Source organism: Ctenopharyngodon idella, chromosome 13 (assembly GCF_019924925.1).
Source record: "Ctenopharyngodon idella isolate HZGC_01 chromosome 13, HZGC01, whole genome shotgun sequence".
Lineage (NCBI taxonomy): Eukaryota > Metazoa > Chordata > Actinopteri > Cypriniformes > Xenocyprididae > Ctenopharyngodon > Ctenopharyngodon idella.
This window is the reverse complement of record NC_067232.1, coordinates 302777-319860: the sequence shown is the minus strand read 5'-3', so window position 1 is coordinate 319860 and position 17084 is coordinate 302777. Positions and strand designations below refer to the sequence as shown.

Here is a 17084-nt window from a genome sequence, read left to right as displayed (position 1 = left end):
CTGCATATCCTATATGTAAAAATTATATCACAATATTTATCACTTTATTTTGATTTAATTATTATTTTAGTCAGTTTTTCATCTTAAAACAATCATATTTCAGTTTTTCATGACCATGAGAGGCACTCAAACTGACACTAATGAGTTTATTTGTTGCAAGACTTTTATGTAAATATCCTATCTATCACATGTGACTGCACTTTGCTCTGCTCACATCTGGCACATTAAACCCATTTATGTACAAAAGATATGATGTACAAATGATATGGCCCCCTTTAAATACATATTTTCATGTGAAAGCCCTTCTAGATAGAGTCTAGATGGATGACGGTTCCTTATGTGTCGTAACTCCTCCTGCTTCCGGACCCGGCTGTCAGTTTCTCTCGCTTCTTTTTCAATTTGAGAAATGACAGGCCCAGTGCGGACTACTCTTAGCCTCTTAATGTCACCTGCTAAGCTGACACCAGCCTTGGGTATAAAGGGCTTTCATAGGGATATGAGTAATGCTCCGCATGCGGCAGCTGTCTGCGTCGGGAGGTTTGAAAGCTGGACTCCTCAAACTTGAGAATGTGGCTCGGCTTCTGCAGTGTGAAGGCTGAAATGAGGGGCGGGCATGTGGAAACGCATGTGACTGTGAAAAAGAGGGCATGTGGCAGAAAGAAAGGTGGGAAAACAAGAGTGAAGGAGAGGAAGGGAGAAAGAGAGAGGAGGAGGAGGAAGAACAGAGACACACGGTCTGTGTAAATGTAATTGGTTGCTTTGTATTTCAGTGCCACCCACAGATTCAGATGTAGCGTTTTTTTATCTTTCCAGTCCAAGAGGAAGGATGTGGGAGAATGATGGATTTAAGGGTGAAAAAGGGACAAACAGAGACATGGAGACAAATAGAAATATGAAATGAAGACGGACAAAGATTAATGAGAAAGGCAAAAAGAAAGATAGTATTTGATAGATGCTATTCATTATAAATTCTACCATCAGCATGACAATTGTGAAAAGTGACTGGTCAGCATTACTTTTACCATTTTTAATCTCTTTTTTACAGTAATGAGGCAATAAAAAACTGCATGTACAATAATTATAAATAATTTAAATAAAAAATACTATAGCATGTCTCATCTACTATAATAAAATAATTTTAAAAAGTAAAATTGTTTAAAAATAGTATAGCATGTCACACTGCATGCCATAACTACCCAGGTCTGCATGTGTTTTTATTAAATATAATGGAAATTATCCCCATTAGAATATGAAAACAGCTTGGATTGGTTCGAATTACAGACTCATGAATAACAGTGATGCAAATCATCAGCTCGATAACCTCAAGAGATGTTCGAAACCTCATTCATACCACAGCATCAAAGTAAGCACTAATTTGACACTTAATTCACAGGCGGCTATAAAGGGAGTGTCAGAGACAGAGCGAGCGAGAAAAACTGCAAAATGAACGTCATGACGCTTCCCACAGGAAATATTTGTCACCACTGGTCTATTGTAAACAGCAGGAATTCAAAGAGACAGAAAGAGAAACACTAATTAGTTTGGGCCTGAGGGGGTATCATCAGTAACAATCGATAACACCAACTGAGAATCATGGGAAATGATTTAACCAATCAGAACAGCCGATTAAGATTTTAATATATAATGAGGCCAGTATAACCAAAGAAACTTCGGAGGTTCACTTTTCATAAGCACATATTGACGCCTTGATAATAAATGAACAACAGCTTATTCTGTTTCGCATACGGTGGCTTTGGCACTCGCGACTGTGTAAATCTCAGAGTGAGTCATTGCTTTTCGGGAAGCTGATTCAGTCTTGTAGGAGACATGACGGATGAGTCCTTAATACGCTGCGGCTGAACCTGTTTTCGCCACACAGACAAATATTTGCAGTCACCAACACATGCATTCATACCTTTAATGTATCCAATGAACCTGTTCTGCACAATATACTGCCCACACGTAATCACATACATTCCCCACGCATGGAAAACCCACTCCGATCTCAATATTGCAACCTCCTCCACAGAAGCTGTCACACACCCTGGAATCGTTCCACAGGAATCCCTGGTGGATTGCAGTCGCCCTCAGCTTTCCTGACGTAACATACAACAACATGACACTTGTGACAGCACTTTAAATTATTCAGTTTCACCATTAACAGGTTGTGTTGAACCAGGTCATTCTCACCCGTTCCATAACAAGCATCCTCCAATGTGAGAGGGTTAATTGGAGTGCCAGTTCAGTCTGAAGAGCCACATACTTGACCTGAAGAGTGGGGGGATGCAGAGACGAGCAAGGGCAGATGATACTTTACCTGACGGTGTATAAATAGCTAACGACATAGTGCTTCTGTCATAACAAATGCCCCTGCTTTCAACTTGCTTTAGATGCGTATCATTATAGTACAGCTATTTTCTGAAACCTATAACAAGCATAGTGCCTACATAGGCCGCTTACTACTTAGGCAGCATCCTAACCAGTTTTGGGGAAAGTTACTTTTAAAAGTAACATATAACAATATTGCGTTACTCCCTAAAAAAGTAACTAATTGTGTTACTTGGTTACTTTTTATGGAAAGAAATGCATTATGTTTTCTCACCTGGGCTCATCTTGTTTGTTTAGTTGTTTGTTTGTTTTTATAACAACAAAAAGTTATATTTTTGGCAAATGTAAAGGCCCTTTCAAAAGTGAAATGAATAACTTCTGCGTCGGACCTATGCCGCAGCCTCTGCGTCATGGGCTATGCGTCTGTTTTCATTTATACTTCTGCGTCGTTGTCCGCATTGACGTACATGCAGACCACTAGGAGGCAGTGTCTGCGGTCATGTTGAGGATCAAGGCAAAAGCCGAAGAAGCAGCAGCTTGTCATGTACGTTGTCAGAGAAGCTTACAAATAGAAGCGGTAGAGAAGCGGCAAATAGGTAACAACTTTTGTTGCAGTTTGACTGTATGTGTCCCCTGAAACAGAGTGTTTTTTCATTCATATGGAAGTTAAAAACGCTTGCTCTTCTCCGATTGCTCCACGCCAGTTTTTTGACCTAAGGGAGGGGTTCTAGCAGACCAATCGCAGCGCTTGCGGTCCGCGTAGAATTGACACGTTGTTACATTTTTGAAGAGGTGCATGTCAGGCTATGGCGTACACTCGACGCAGAAGTATAAATCAGCCTTTAAGCCTCAGGCTGTAGAAAATGCAAATTCACGCCTGTACAGTAGAGGGCGCAGCTCAAACAAACAAGCCTTTCAGCTGTGCTGCCATTTTGGAATACAGAAGAATAGGACACAGGAGAAGAAGTAAATGAGCAAATGTATGCTCACATTTAGTCTAAAACTAGTCTACAATAACCATCATGTTTACACAGCGCACACAACGTCCTGCACTCACTCCCGATTTCTCTCAACATGAGGACAGGAGAGATGTCAGTCAATAAATAGGAAAACAAAGTAACTCACATTACTTATTTGAAAAAAGTAACTCAGATATTTACTTTACTATATATATATATATATATATAATAACATTAAAATAAAATCCGTTCTTGCGCACTAAATTTTTACACTGCTTCTTTTTTCTGTTAGGTCTTTGATTAACATCAGCTTGACATCCCAAGCTGAGGGAATTATCATATTAATAAAATATCAGAAGAAATACAGGAAGATAAGAAGGAAGGAAGGGGAGCAAAAAAGAGGGAGGGGAAGAAAATGGATAATGGGTAAAGTAAGAAAGAGAAAAAAGAGAGAGAGGAGCCACTAAGTGAAGATGAAATAATAAAAGGAAGTCAGCATGCTTCTAGACATGTGACTGAAAAAAAATGAAGGTGAGCAAGAAGAGGAAAAACTATGGAAATGTGTGTGTGTGTGTTTTGAAGCTGGAGTGTAGGAATGCATCATGATTAAATTAACTTGATTAAAAAAACATGATTAACAAAATACATTACCATAATGCATCCAGATGTCTGTAATTCTCATTACTTATAATAGTAATTCCATATAGATTCTCATTACTCTAATATACACTATATTGCCAAAAGTATTGGGACACCCCTCCAAATCATTGAATTCAGGTGTTCCAGTCACTTCCATGGCCACAGGTGTATAAAATCAAGCACCTAGGCATACAGACTGCTTCTACAAACATTTGTGAAAGAATGGGTCACTCTCAGGAGCTCAGTGAATTCAAGCGGTACCGTGATAGGTTGCCACCTGTGCAATAAGTCCATTCGTGAAATTTCCTCGCTACTAAATATTCCACGGTCAACTGTTAGTGGTATCATTCCATAAGTGGAAGCAATTGGGAATAACAGCAACTCGAAGTGGTACGAAGTGGTAGGCCACGTAAAATCACAGAGCGGGGGTCAGCGCATGCTGAGGCGCACAGTGCGCAGAAGTCACCAACTTTCTGCAAAGTCAATAGCTACAGACCTCCAGACTTCATGTGGCCTTCAGATTAGCTCAAGAACAGTGCGTAGAGAGCTTCATGGAATGGGTTTTCATGGCTGAGCAGCTGCATCTAAGCCTTACATCACCAAGTGCAATGCAAAGCGTCGGATGCAGTGGTGTAAAGCACGCCGCCACTGGACTCTAGAGCAGTGGAGACGTGTTCTCTGGAGTGACGAATCACGCTTCTCTGTCTGGCAATCCGACGGATGAGTCTGGGTTTGGCGGTTGCCAGGAGAACGGTACTTGCCTGACTGCATTGTGCCAAGTGTAAAGTTTGGTGGAGGGGGGATTATGGTGTGGGGTTGTTTTTCAGGGGTTGGGCTTGGCCCCTTAGTTCCAGTGAGAGGAACTCTTAATGCTTCAGCATACCAAGACATTTTGGACAATTTCATGCTCCCAACTTTGTGGGAACAGTTTGGGGATGGCCCCTTCCTGTTCCAACATGACTGCGCACCAGTACACAAAGCAAGGTCCATAAACACATGGATGAGCGAGTTTAGTGTGGAGGAACTTGACTGGCCTGCACAGAGTCCTGACCTCAACCCGATAGGACACCTTTGGGATGAATTAGAGCGGAGACTGCGAGCCAGGCCTTCTCGCCAACATCACTGCCTGACCTCACAAATGCGCTTCTAGAAGAATGGTCAAAAATTCCCATAAACACACTCCTAAACCTTGTGGAAAGCCTTCCCAGAAGAGTTGAAGCTGTTATAGCTGCAAAGGGTGGGCCAACTCCATATTAAACCCTACGGATTAAGAATGGGATGTCATTAAAGTTCATGTGCACGTAAAGGCAGGCATCCCAAAACTTTTGGAAATATAGTGTATCTTTTTTGCCACTACAGTAATGATTTTTAGAAGGGAGGGGGTGACAGTAAAGACATTTGTAAAGACATTCACATTAAATTTCTATATTAAACAAATGCTGTTTGAACTATTTATCAAATAATTATTAAATAAATGTATCACGGTTTCCACGAATATATATGAGACAGCAACACAATTCTTGAGCATCAAATCAGCATAATATAATGATTTCTGAAGGATCATGTGACACTGACGACTGGAGTAATGGATACTGAAAATTCAATTATTCAAATTGTAATAATACATTACAAAATTATTTTTTACTGTATTTTTGACTAAATAAATGTCTTAGAATAAGAAACTTCTTTCAAAAATATTTAAAAAAATCGTACCGACCAAAACTTTTGAACAGTATTTTATCTACAGTATTTTTCTTTTCATACATTCCAAACCTGTTTTTGTCTATAAAATGAAAGTCAATTGGGTCCAAAACAACATTTAACCCAAAGTACTTTCATTCTATGCCAAAAAAGAAAGTAAGTCATAAAGGTTTGGTACAACAGGATCCTTTAGAGCAGTGCTCTTTCTTTTAGCAGTGTTACTCTACAAAAGCAGCACATAAAAGCATGGACACAGTAGGAGGGAACGAAATCCATGACACTGTACTCACACATTTCCACACAGCAGGCATTCATGCATGAAACATACACACACACTAGAAAATTCACACTCAAAGACATTCTCAAACACAGCGGCATCATAATGCAGTAAACTACTGTACAAGTGCTGTTAAATGCCATAAATGCCATGTGATTAATTTAAACTAGGTTGCTTTTTTTGTTTACACAAAATGCAACATAGTTTAAATTAATCACATGGCATTTATGGCATTTAACATCAGTTGTTTAGAATCGAGAGTGCAGGTTTCAAATCATCCACGTCAACCAACTCCCATTGAGATGAAAGCAAACAGATTGCTTTCTCCAGGTAATATATTATAATTAAATATGAAATGATTTAGGTAAACTGATTGTCTAGACTGCAACATCTTCTTTTTAAGACACTTCTTCGTGGCAAACACTTCACTGGCATTTTTCCCAGAGATCCTTGTGCATTTAATTCAGGCAGGTCCTTGAGAACTATTCTAAGGTGAGTGGATAACATGCATTTAATATGAGCCCGGGGACAACTGAACAATCAAGCATTGCTGATTCCACTGACTTGTTTCTTTGACACATTTTCCTCTGTTATATTCTGAGCTAGAAAAAACAGCAGCACAGCTAATGGCATGTTCTTGTAGTGCATGTTTGCACTGCATATGGGACCTGCGCTTCAGCACAGACCACAGATTAAAATGTCACCCTCCTCCCTCTTCCACGGTGTGAGAGCCGGGCTTAATGATGCCTGGAACCCTCCTTCGCCCAGAGCGTACCCTCTCTTCAACTCTCGCTCTACCCTCTTCTCTCTCTCTTGCATAACAGCAGAGACAACAATGTCAAAGGCGTAATCGCAGAGTGTCAGAGTCATCCTGAGAACTGCATTATCTCAAACGGTCAGACTAATTACAGGACACGGTCTCATCTCCGCTACCAGATAATAAATAGAGCAGGAAGTGAAGAGGGAGATGCAGCATGTACCAACTGACTTAATGTATATAAGAAGTGGAGTCTCCTCAAAAAGATGTACAATTAATGATGTTAAAACTGTAAGGCAGACAATTTAATGGTTTTGCATAGTGGGAGGTATTATCTAGGATTTGTTCTTCTGGCATTTGGATTAAATTGGATTAGTTAAGTTTTACCTACTGAAAAAAGGAATAGTTCAACCACAAACAAAAAATCTGTCATTATTTACTCACCCTCATGTCGTTCCAAATCTGTACGCTGTTATTTTTTCTGTGAAACACAAAATGAGAAATTTTGAGACAGGGATAGTCGCAGGTCTTAATGGGTGTGCCGAAAGGTACACAATGCTACAACAGAAATTAACCCCACATCCTAACAGGCAGCTTTAGCGACCAATTGTAAGAGACAGGGATAGCTGCAGGTCGGAGTAATGAGCATGTCGAAAGGTGAATTGCTACAACAGAAACTAACCCCTAAACCTACCCCATACCCTGACAGACAGCTTTCGCAACCAATGATAAAGACCTTTATCCACGCCCAACCTTTCGTCACGCCCATCACTCCAACCTGCAGATACCCACACTTGAAATGTAAAGACCTTTCGACGCGCCCCAACCTTTCGTCACGCCCATTACTCCATTACTCCAACCTGCAGATACCCACACTTGAATTGAATTGTAATTGTATTGAATTGTCAAGGCCTTTTGACATGCCCCAACCTTTCATCACGCCCATTACTCCGTTATTCCAACCTGCAGACACCCACACTTGAATTGAATTGTAATTGAATTGAATTATAAAGGCCTTTTGACATGCCCCAACCTTTCGTCACGCCCATTACTCCGTTATTACAACCTGCAGACACCCACACTTGAATTGAATTGTAATTGAATTGAATTATAAAGGCCTTTTGACACGCCCATTACTCCATTACTCCAACCTGCAGATACCCACACTTGAATTGTAAAGACCTTTCTACACACCCCAACCTTTCGTCACGCCCATTACTCCAACCTGCAGATATCCACACTTGAATTGAATTGTAATTGAATTGAATTGTCAAGGCCTTTTGACACGCCCCAACCTTTCGTCACGCCCATTACTCCAACTTGCAGATACCCACTTGAAATGTAAAGACCTTTCGACATGCCCCAACCTTCGTCACGCCCATTACTCCAACCTGCAGATACCCACACTTGCATTGTAAAGACCTTGACACACCCCAACCTTTCGTCACGCCCATTACTCCGTTACTCCAACCAGCAGATACCCACACTTGCATTGTAAAGACCTTTCGACACGCCCCAACCTTTCGTCACGCCCATTACTCCATTACTCCAACCAGCAGATACCCACACTTGAATTGTAAAGACCTTTCGACACGCCCCAACCTTTCGTCACGCCCATTACTCCATTACTCCAACCTGCAGATACCCACACTTGCATTGTAAAGACCTTTCGACACGCCCCAACCTTTCGTCACGGCCATTACTCCAACCTGCAGATACCCACACTTGAATTGAATTGTAATTGAATTGAATTGTCAAGGCCTTTCGACACGCCCCAACCTTTCATCACGCCCATTACTCCGTTATTCCAACCTGCAGATACCCACACTTGAATTGTAAAGACCTTTTGACACGCCCCAACCTTTCGTCACGCCCATTACTCCAACCTGCAAATACCCACACTTGAATTGTAAAGACCTTTCGACATGTCCCAACCTTTCGTTATACCCATTACTCCAACCTGCAGATACCCACACTTGAATTGTAAAGACCTTTCGTCACACCCATTACTCCAACCTGCAGATACCCACACTTGAATTGTAAAGACCTTTCGTCACACCCATTACTCCAACCTGCAGATACCCACACTTGAATTGTAAAGACCTTTCGACATGTCCCAACCTTTCGTTACACCCATTACTCCAACCTGCAGATACCCACACTTGAATTGTAAAGACCTTTCATCACACCCATTACTCCAACCTGCAGATACCCACACTTAGAAATGTTGAGGTATCTTAATGAAGGTTTTTTCTATTCATTGATCACATGAAAAGAGCTGCAGCAGAGTAGATTTTTAGTGAATAGTTAGTTACATTTCAGTTTGTTAATCACAGAAAGCAATGAATAATTTCCACAAAAATAACTGTTTTCAACACTGATAATAATAATTTAAAAAAAAAGTATATTAGAATGATTTCTTGATTTAAGAGGATCATGTTACAATGAAGACTGGAGTAATGGTGCTGAAAATTCAGTTCTGCCATCACAGGAATAAATTATTTTGTAATTAATATATAAAAATACAGTTTTACTGTATTTTAATCAAATAGCATGCTGTTAATTGGCTGAGTGGATTTGGTTATTGACTGATGGTAATATCAAATTTGCCAAATATTGTCTGATATATTGGTTAGCTGTTAACATAACCTTTATAGACTACTACTTTTTTAAAAAAAACTTGTTTTTAACCTAATTGTCATGAACTGTCATATTAAAAATGTCTTTTTTGGTTAAGCATGTTATTGTTGAAAGCAGACCAGTGTGACCAGGGTAGCTATGATGGGTTTCTATGCAAAATCAGCATGTTCATAACATACCTTATACTAAAAACTTGATTTTTTTTTTTCATTTAAGATGTTCACTAGCTGATCCAAATTAGCTGCTGTTTCAGCAGGGTTTAAAAATGATTTAAATGTCGACCCAATGTCTCATTTGGCTGGTGCCACAAAAAAATCCCTAAAGCTATATATGAAAATCTTTATAAATTCCCTGCTTTGATATTTAATATGAATATACAAGCTATTTTTAATATGCTGAAAGGAGGGTGGCAACAGGGTTACAGCTCTAGATCTTTCCTGGGAAACTATAAGTATATCTGAAATGCCAGCATTCGGCAGATTTATCCAAGGCCCAAAGATCAATGAGTCAGATCTCATCAGCCTGCAATGTGCTGACCAAAAACACACTGAAAAAAGCCCCACTTCCCACTCAATATCTGAGATGCTTCCTTAAAAGGTCCCACATTGGTCAATGAATTTCTGTCTGTTTTGAGTGCCACAGTGATTATGCTGCATGGGACTTACAAAGCTACAATTGACAGCAGCCTCAAGGCTGTCAAAGAGGTCAAATGCAACATTTCTCATATGTTTCTTTTGAAAACCGAATAGCCTTTTTTCTGTCTAAGACAAGACCTGACAAGCACCGATTCAACATGTTCAATCATTGAAAACAAGGTTCGACAGATGCCGATAGAGGTAACGCACTGATCCGACAAAACCCAACAAAGTGTCTGTTGCCATCTGTCGTGCCGTGTAAACTGGCTTTTACAGTGTGGATGTTTTAAAAAGTTCACACCACACTGCAGTGGGTCAATCATCCGAACTCATAACAGCGTTACATCTCACTGAATGCTCAACCACTACACAACATTCAGTTTGGCAGTGATTTTGAGACACGTCTGACTGCTTATCCCTTAATAACATCTTCATCTAATTCTGATATCCCTATTTTACATCTTGCTGCGGTCACACACTATAAACAGCAAAGGAATAACAACTTGATCTCTGCATGTTGTGGTACATTTGTATAAAAAAAAGACAAATTCAAACCTCAACTAAAACTAAGATTCACAAAATAGAAATATGCATGTATTTGTCGAGATGAGACGGCATGATAGCCAATGACTCAGCCTCTCAGCTCATAAATCAGAGTGGATGAGCATCAAGTGGAACTCTGCAGATCACTCATGAGTAGCATACAAACACTGTACAGACCAGGCTCTCCATGCTGACCCACTGGCCCTGAAAGCATTCAGCCTAAAAATGACTCAGACAAAGTAAAATAAATAAATGAAGACCAACAGGAAGAACCCATTACATAAGCCATATGAAGTGATTTTGAGCAGAAAATAAAAAATTATTGCTACACAACTAGGGCCATTAGTTCAAACCTGAGTAAGCCAGAGAAAACCACTACAAATGCATGATGTGGCCAAGCTGAGAAGAATTTAAGAGTAGTGCAGGTTGAGAGCAGGAGTACTTCCTGTTCTTTAGCGTGTCGGAGTGGGCCGGGGGGCTATTGATCCTGTGCGTACTCACAGAACATGGTCCACCTACAGATTTTGGTTTTGAACAGCTCAGTGGTCATGACCCAGTGTCTGGAGAAAGAGAAGATTACCAGAGACTGCCTTCACAACGAGCAATATTCCCCCGGACAATGACGAATCCAGGGGATGAAAAGGATGTTCAATAGTAAGTCAGCACAAAGAGTGCACGTTATTTCAGTCTGTGTTGAGAATGACTGGCTTACGACATAAAAGCTATTTCTCTGACAGATGTCTAATCCTAACGTGACAGTGTTTTAAATTTGGCTTCGCCTGACAATTACTCTACAGCACAACACCTCTTTCTTTGCTCAAAATCACTATAATTTACAGCCTATAATAACAGTAACAACTGCCCCAGGCCAATGACTAATTCCTTTGCAAATGAGCGGTTTCTTCCAGCAGGGCACAGGTTCCACATCTGAAGTCTAAACGCTGTCTGATTACGCCAATGCAACTTGCTTTGATTTTCATTCAAGGCAGTTTTATGGCCCCTTTATTTTGATAGAGACAAACCCTAGAGAGCAGTGGTTCTCAACTTTTTTTTTTTGACACCAAGACCCTCTATTAACTGACAACATTTGAAGACCCCCAGCTGCTCATTTTTGAATATTTTACAGTTTTTATTACATGTATTACATGACTTTTCTAGTTTGTAATTACAGGGGGTTGTTTTTTACTCACTTAATATGGAGCCCCATACATGACATGCAATAAAAATATGTATATCATGGCCACACATTAAAAATTTGTTCCGATAACTTACATTTTGCACACTATATAATAATTAGTTTCCTTATTTTACCAAAATGTGCGCACAATATAATAATTCGTTCCCTCGTTTTACTATGGCCACATTGTAATAATTTGTTCCATTATTTTAGTTAAATCAAAACAAATTAGTACAACGTGGCCATGATTTACTAAATAAAGTGAACAAATTAAGTTGTGGGAACTAATTCTTAATTGATGGCCACAATCTAACTAAAACAAGGGGATGAATTATTAAATCATGGCCACAATATATATATTTTTGTTTGCATGTCATGTGCGGTGCTCCATACTATGAGCAATTTCTACCTGATAAAATATTACAGAGCTTGACAAAATGTATACATTTGTTTATAGTCATGATTTAAAAATTAAATGACTTTTGATTGTATTAATTCCCAAGACTTTCCCAGGTCTAGGAAACACACTTTTAATATTCCCTCATTCGGTATATCCAGGTTGTCCAAGATCATGAGAACCTTCATATTGTAAATAAAAACCAATTAAAATAAGAAATATGATTACAGCTTACACCTTGATTGTTAGCAGTTTTAACTTATTTTAAACCGAGTTTTGTCTTATTTAAAATCATTTTGTCATCTTGCGGCCCCCTTAGAAGTGTGCTGAGGCCCCCTAGTGGGTCCCGGGCCCTCTGGTTGAGAACCACTGCCCTAGAGCTAATCACCTAGAGACTTTCACCAATTAATTGATCATAATTAATCAAAAAACATTCATATGTTCAGCATACAGCATGTAGATTACTCATGCATTAAACTGAATATTGTTAATATTGGATTATTCAAAAATATATCTATTCATGCCGTTAACATGTTGCGTCTGCTTAGGATGATGTCTATCGTTCTCTGATACATCGGTCATTTCTACTCAGCATGCAAAGCTGTTTGCACAGATATACCTGCCCTGCATACTGAATAGCCACTCGTTCAGGCTTATGACACACACACGTAAATGCAGCGAAGTAAAGGAATGCCATCTCATTTATCACATAAAACCATGTCTGAATGCTGTACGTCTTTAGTCGACAAGGTCATTTTAATGACCTCTATCTACAAGGAATGACAGTGCCAGAGTTTACTGTATCTGTTCGAATGCAACAATCACAATCCATTCTGTATATGAACATTATGGATGCAATGACTCACAGCATCCCTGAGGCACCAGGCCCAGACATTAGGGTGAGAAGGTGAACCACCTGCCATCTTATGAATTATGACAGACGTGATACACATGAGAGCTAAACAGAGACTAGTTATGTAAGAATATAGGCAAGAATAGTGCTCAATCAATATTGGTTTTTCACGAATAATAATGAAAACAAGCTGCTATGTTGTCTTAAAATAACATGTTGATTTAATGCTTGCGGTGACTATGTCATTCTCTTGGTTACAATACTCAGTTTTGCTATGACAATATAATTCACTGTGACACAGAAACACCAGGCGCAGCACAAGTCAGTCACGGATGATTGACAGATCGAGTCAGTCTCGTGCACACTTGCCCGGTGAAGGACGCTGTCAATGCTTTGATCTACATTCGAGACAGATGAGTAGATGACTTTTTAAGCAGCCCTGCTGGAAAATCCATCTTAAGCTGTTAGCTGGTCCAACATGGTCTATACTGACCATCAGCATTGGCTAGACCAACAAAACAGATGGTCAAGCAGACATTTGGAATAAGATGGAAGCTTAAAATGGATTTTGCAACAGCATTCTCACATCTATTCATAGTTATCAGAGTTAATTTAGGAAATAAACAGTTTAATCTGGGTGTAACAGTTTTTCTACAGTTAATAGTAAATAATAAAATGAATTCATGAATAAATATATTAATTAAGTTATGGGACCCTTTACTTAAAGGGATAGTTCACCCAAAAAAAAAAAAAAAAACTTCATGTTTTTTTTATCCACTGAATACAAAAAGATACATTTTGAAGAATTTTTTTTTTTGTATTTGTGACTGAACATGTCAAGGATGCAAAACCACTATAATAGTATCATCAAAATATTATTAAAAAATAAAAATAAATAAAAAAAGTCACTATAAATATTCACTTGATTACTGAATCACCGAGATGTACACTTGAGAGCCATATGATTCAATGAAAAGATTCGGCACAAACGAATCTTTCACGAATCGGACATTCCGAATTTTGTCATGTACTCTGATTAAAAATATATATAAATAAATAAATAAAGATTTACCCTTCACACAATCGGTATCTTATTGCTCTATAAGACTTTTATGATACTTTTATCATGATGTTTTCATTAGACTTGACATCTTCAGTCACCAGCCTTTGCATATAAAATACATAGCCTAGATGTTTCCCGCCAGCGAACCACAGTCATACAGGTCTGAGGGAAAGTAAATAATGACAGAACTGGCATTTCGGGTGAATTATCATTGAATATTCACAAGCTACAGATAAACGAAATGGTAACTTTAACAAATACACACGTATTTGTAACATCCATGTTCAAAATGACCCGTCTGCGCAACCAAATATCACGACTGACCTTTCTTTTCACACATGAATGAGAGAGTTAAGATCCCTGTTTTGTAACTTCAGTGGCAGCGCGCGCAGAGCTCTGAAGCCACACGTACGAATGCAGAGCTGAGCTGATGGGCTTCATGCAGTGAATGACCCAAAACGAGTTGATAAAAGCAGACACTCACCTAACTTTGGCCGCCACCGAAGAAATCGCATCATTTCTCAGATTCTTCCTTTTGGATACTGCAGTTCCCATGCTGGCATGGAAACAACGCTTGCAAGAAAACAGCACATTCCAGATGTCAAAGCATTGAAGAAAACGCGTGGGGAAAAAAGGATGGGACAGGTTGCTTTTAGAATGCGGATCCTTTGGCGTTCACATGAAGTACTGTTTATGTCATAACGCAAAATTTGAAGGTGATGCGGGACAGAGGATGCTGCCGTCTCCTCTTGCTAGTGTCAACTAGTTGAAGAAAAAACACACGCACGAGCAGGTCCCTCCCCTCCTCTCTCTCCCTCTCTTCATTGAGATGAGAAAGACACGATGGCTTGAACGAAGAGTGTTTATGGTAGTGTGTGAGGGTCCAAACAGGAAACCCAGTGGGACCATATATGGAGCGACCACTCCCCCAATTCCACCCACTCGTTCAGCGGTAATGCCAGGTACAGAATGAGCCGGAGTGACCGGAACACATGCATAAATACTGCATTTCTCATTAACAGAGTCATAATGCTTTAAGGGCATTAAATAGTTCAATAATGGCGCAACACTTACTGTGCATAATGTTTATCTATGGAACAATATTTCTATCTATGTCATACAACCCTGCTTCATGTGCTTGAATCTAGATTGTCTATATAGTCTTTAAACCTTATTCAATATTATTGCATTAAGTTACACCAAATCAGGTAGAAATAGCCCATTGACCTATCCAGTTCTTTAAATAAAAATTCTCACCTCACATTTCCATATTTGCATATGTACATGCATACCTTATCAGGGTTTGAGACACAATAAATGTGACTGCACCGCCATGCACGCACACGTCTGGAGAACAGCAGAGTGCCCTCACTCCACAACAGCCTGTTAACTGTCTGCTGTTGCCTCACTGAAGCAGACGGACAACAGACGAATCGTCCCTCTGGTGTAGGATTGCTAGACAAACAAGTGCATAAAAACAGGGGCTTTAGTGTAGCAGCATCAGTACATTGCAGATCCAAACAAAATACGCATTAGTGACACTACTGTATGTTCTTGGTTAAATCATCTGAAGAGGTCATAAACCTGATTCTTATCTTTATTCTGTGTTTCATGCTTCTGTACTAGGCAAACACATGGGGTATCTGTGTCATACAGGGAGACAGTTGGAAGGAAACAGAAGTCAGCTGTATTGAAGAACATATATTACAGAGCTTCTTTTTTTTTTTTTTTTTTCTGTGGCCAATGCTGTTTTTTAAAGTAAATAATCCGTAGCTCTGGGCTGCGAGTGTGCGTGGTGGGACTGCCGATGAAGGGAGGAAAAGCAGGAATGAAAGAATGACAAAACGCCCTTTCTTTAACACAGCACTAAGAAGTGCAGCACTGTGTACAGCATGTTCTGGCGATAAAGCTGATAGAATTTGTTAATTATCCCCACACAGACTGCAGTGGATGTTCACATCATGCACAGCTAAGCATTACAGATTAATTATTTAGAAAATGTATCAAAAACAATTCCCCACCTTTGCATAATAGACTTGTTTTCAGACTGATTAAAATATCTTATTTATTATTGGCAACATTGTGAAGGCTGAAGTTTTGGCAAGAAATGTCCTCTGAGAAGAGAAATGTTAAAGAGGACCTATAATGCCCCTATAAGTCTCTGGTGTCCCCAGAATGTCTCTGTGAAGTTTCAGCTCAAAATACCCCACAGATCATTTATTATAGCTCAAATTTGCCCCTATTTGGGTGTGAGCAAAAACACGCTGTTTTTGTGTGTGTCCCTTTAAATGCAAATGAGCTGATGCTCCTGCCTGCTTTCCAGAAGAGGGCGGAGCTTTAACAGCTCACGCTTCGGTTGCTCAACAACAACAAAGCTGGAGAATCTCACGCAGCCAAAATGATGATTGTCAGTAACGGTGTTCAGCCTTACATTGTTCAAACCGGAGTCGGATACTGATGGAGAGACTCAGGAAGAAGTTACAACTTTTAGAATGCAATTGGACGTTTCTGAACGGTTAGTGGATAAATTTATGGAGTTGATTCAACTCATCGACTAGCATGTGCCATCATGTTAATCTTTTGTGCAAATCCAGCGTTGAATTGACATTCGTTTGTGAAGCAGTCTGGTGTAAAATGACAGCAGGGCAACAACACTCTACTACAACAACTCTTCCTCTTCTCTAAAGCAGCCCAACATGGCCTCACCCCCTTTGTTGCGTGTTCTCGGGGGCAGGGTTTATGTAAATTTTAGTGTTAGTGATGTCACCAACCCGGGAAGAAGCTCGTAGTCCCTACCAGTCGTTTGTTGTAGTCCTTAAACAGCGAATTCTTTAAAAGAAAATATCTCCCTTTGCATTGAACATTAAGTCTCAACTTTGCAGATGTTGTTTATGCTCAAACAGCAACATTACACACTAACTAAAGTCAAAAAAGTTAAATCAAAATCAACCACCCTTTACATGAAGTGTAAAAAAATCCCTCATCACCTAATACACACACAAAATGAGTTTGACATTGCATTTGTGCGTTTGTGTCTCATTCTTTTAGATGATGATGATTAAGAGGGAATGGTGAAGCACTGTGTTCCCTTCGGACAGGATGCCCTCATCCATTT

The 17084-nt window shown here is 39.6% G+C and overlaps 1 protein-coding gene across 7 annotated transcripts in view; it reads right to left on the bottom strand.

Moving 5' to 3' along the window:
• LOC127525244 (NMDA receptor synaptonuclear signaling and neuronal migration factor-like) overlaps nucleotides 1-14882 on the bottom strand; it is a 48984-nt gene extending 34102 nt beyond the window's left edge. For 3 of the 7 annotated variants that reach the window (XM_051917656.1, XM_051917659.1, XM_051917658.1), the window contains exon 1: nucleotides 14454-14878. In XM_051917656.1, the coding sequence (XP_051773616.1) occupies nucleotides 14454-14524 (71 nt within the window). In that variant the 5' untranslated portion in view covers nucleotides 14525-14878. Of the gene's footprint in view, nucleotides 1-14453 lie in introns of all 7 variants that reach the window. The other 4 variants (XM_051917657.1, XM_051917660.1, XM_051917661.1 and 1 more) reach the window with 3 other exon arrangements.
• Nucleotides 14883-17084: the final 2202 nt, after the last annotated feature.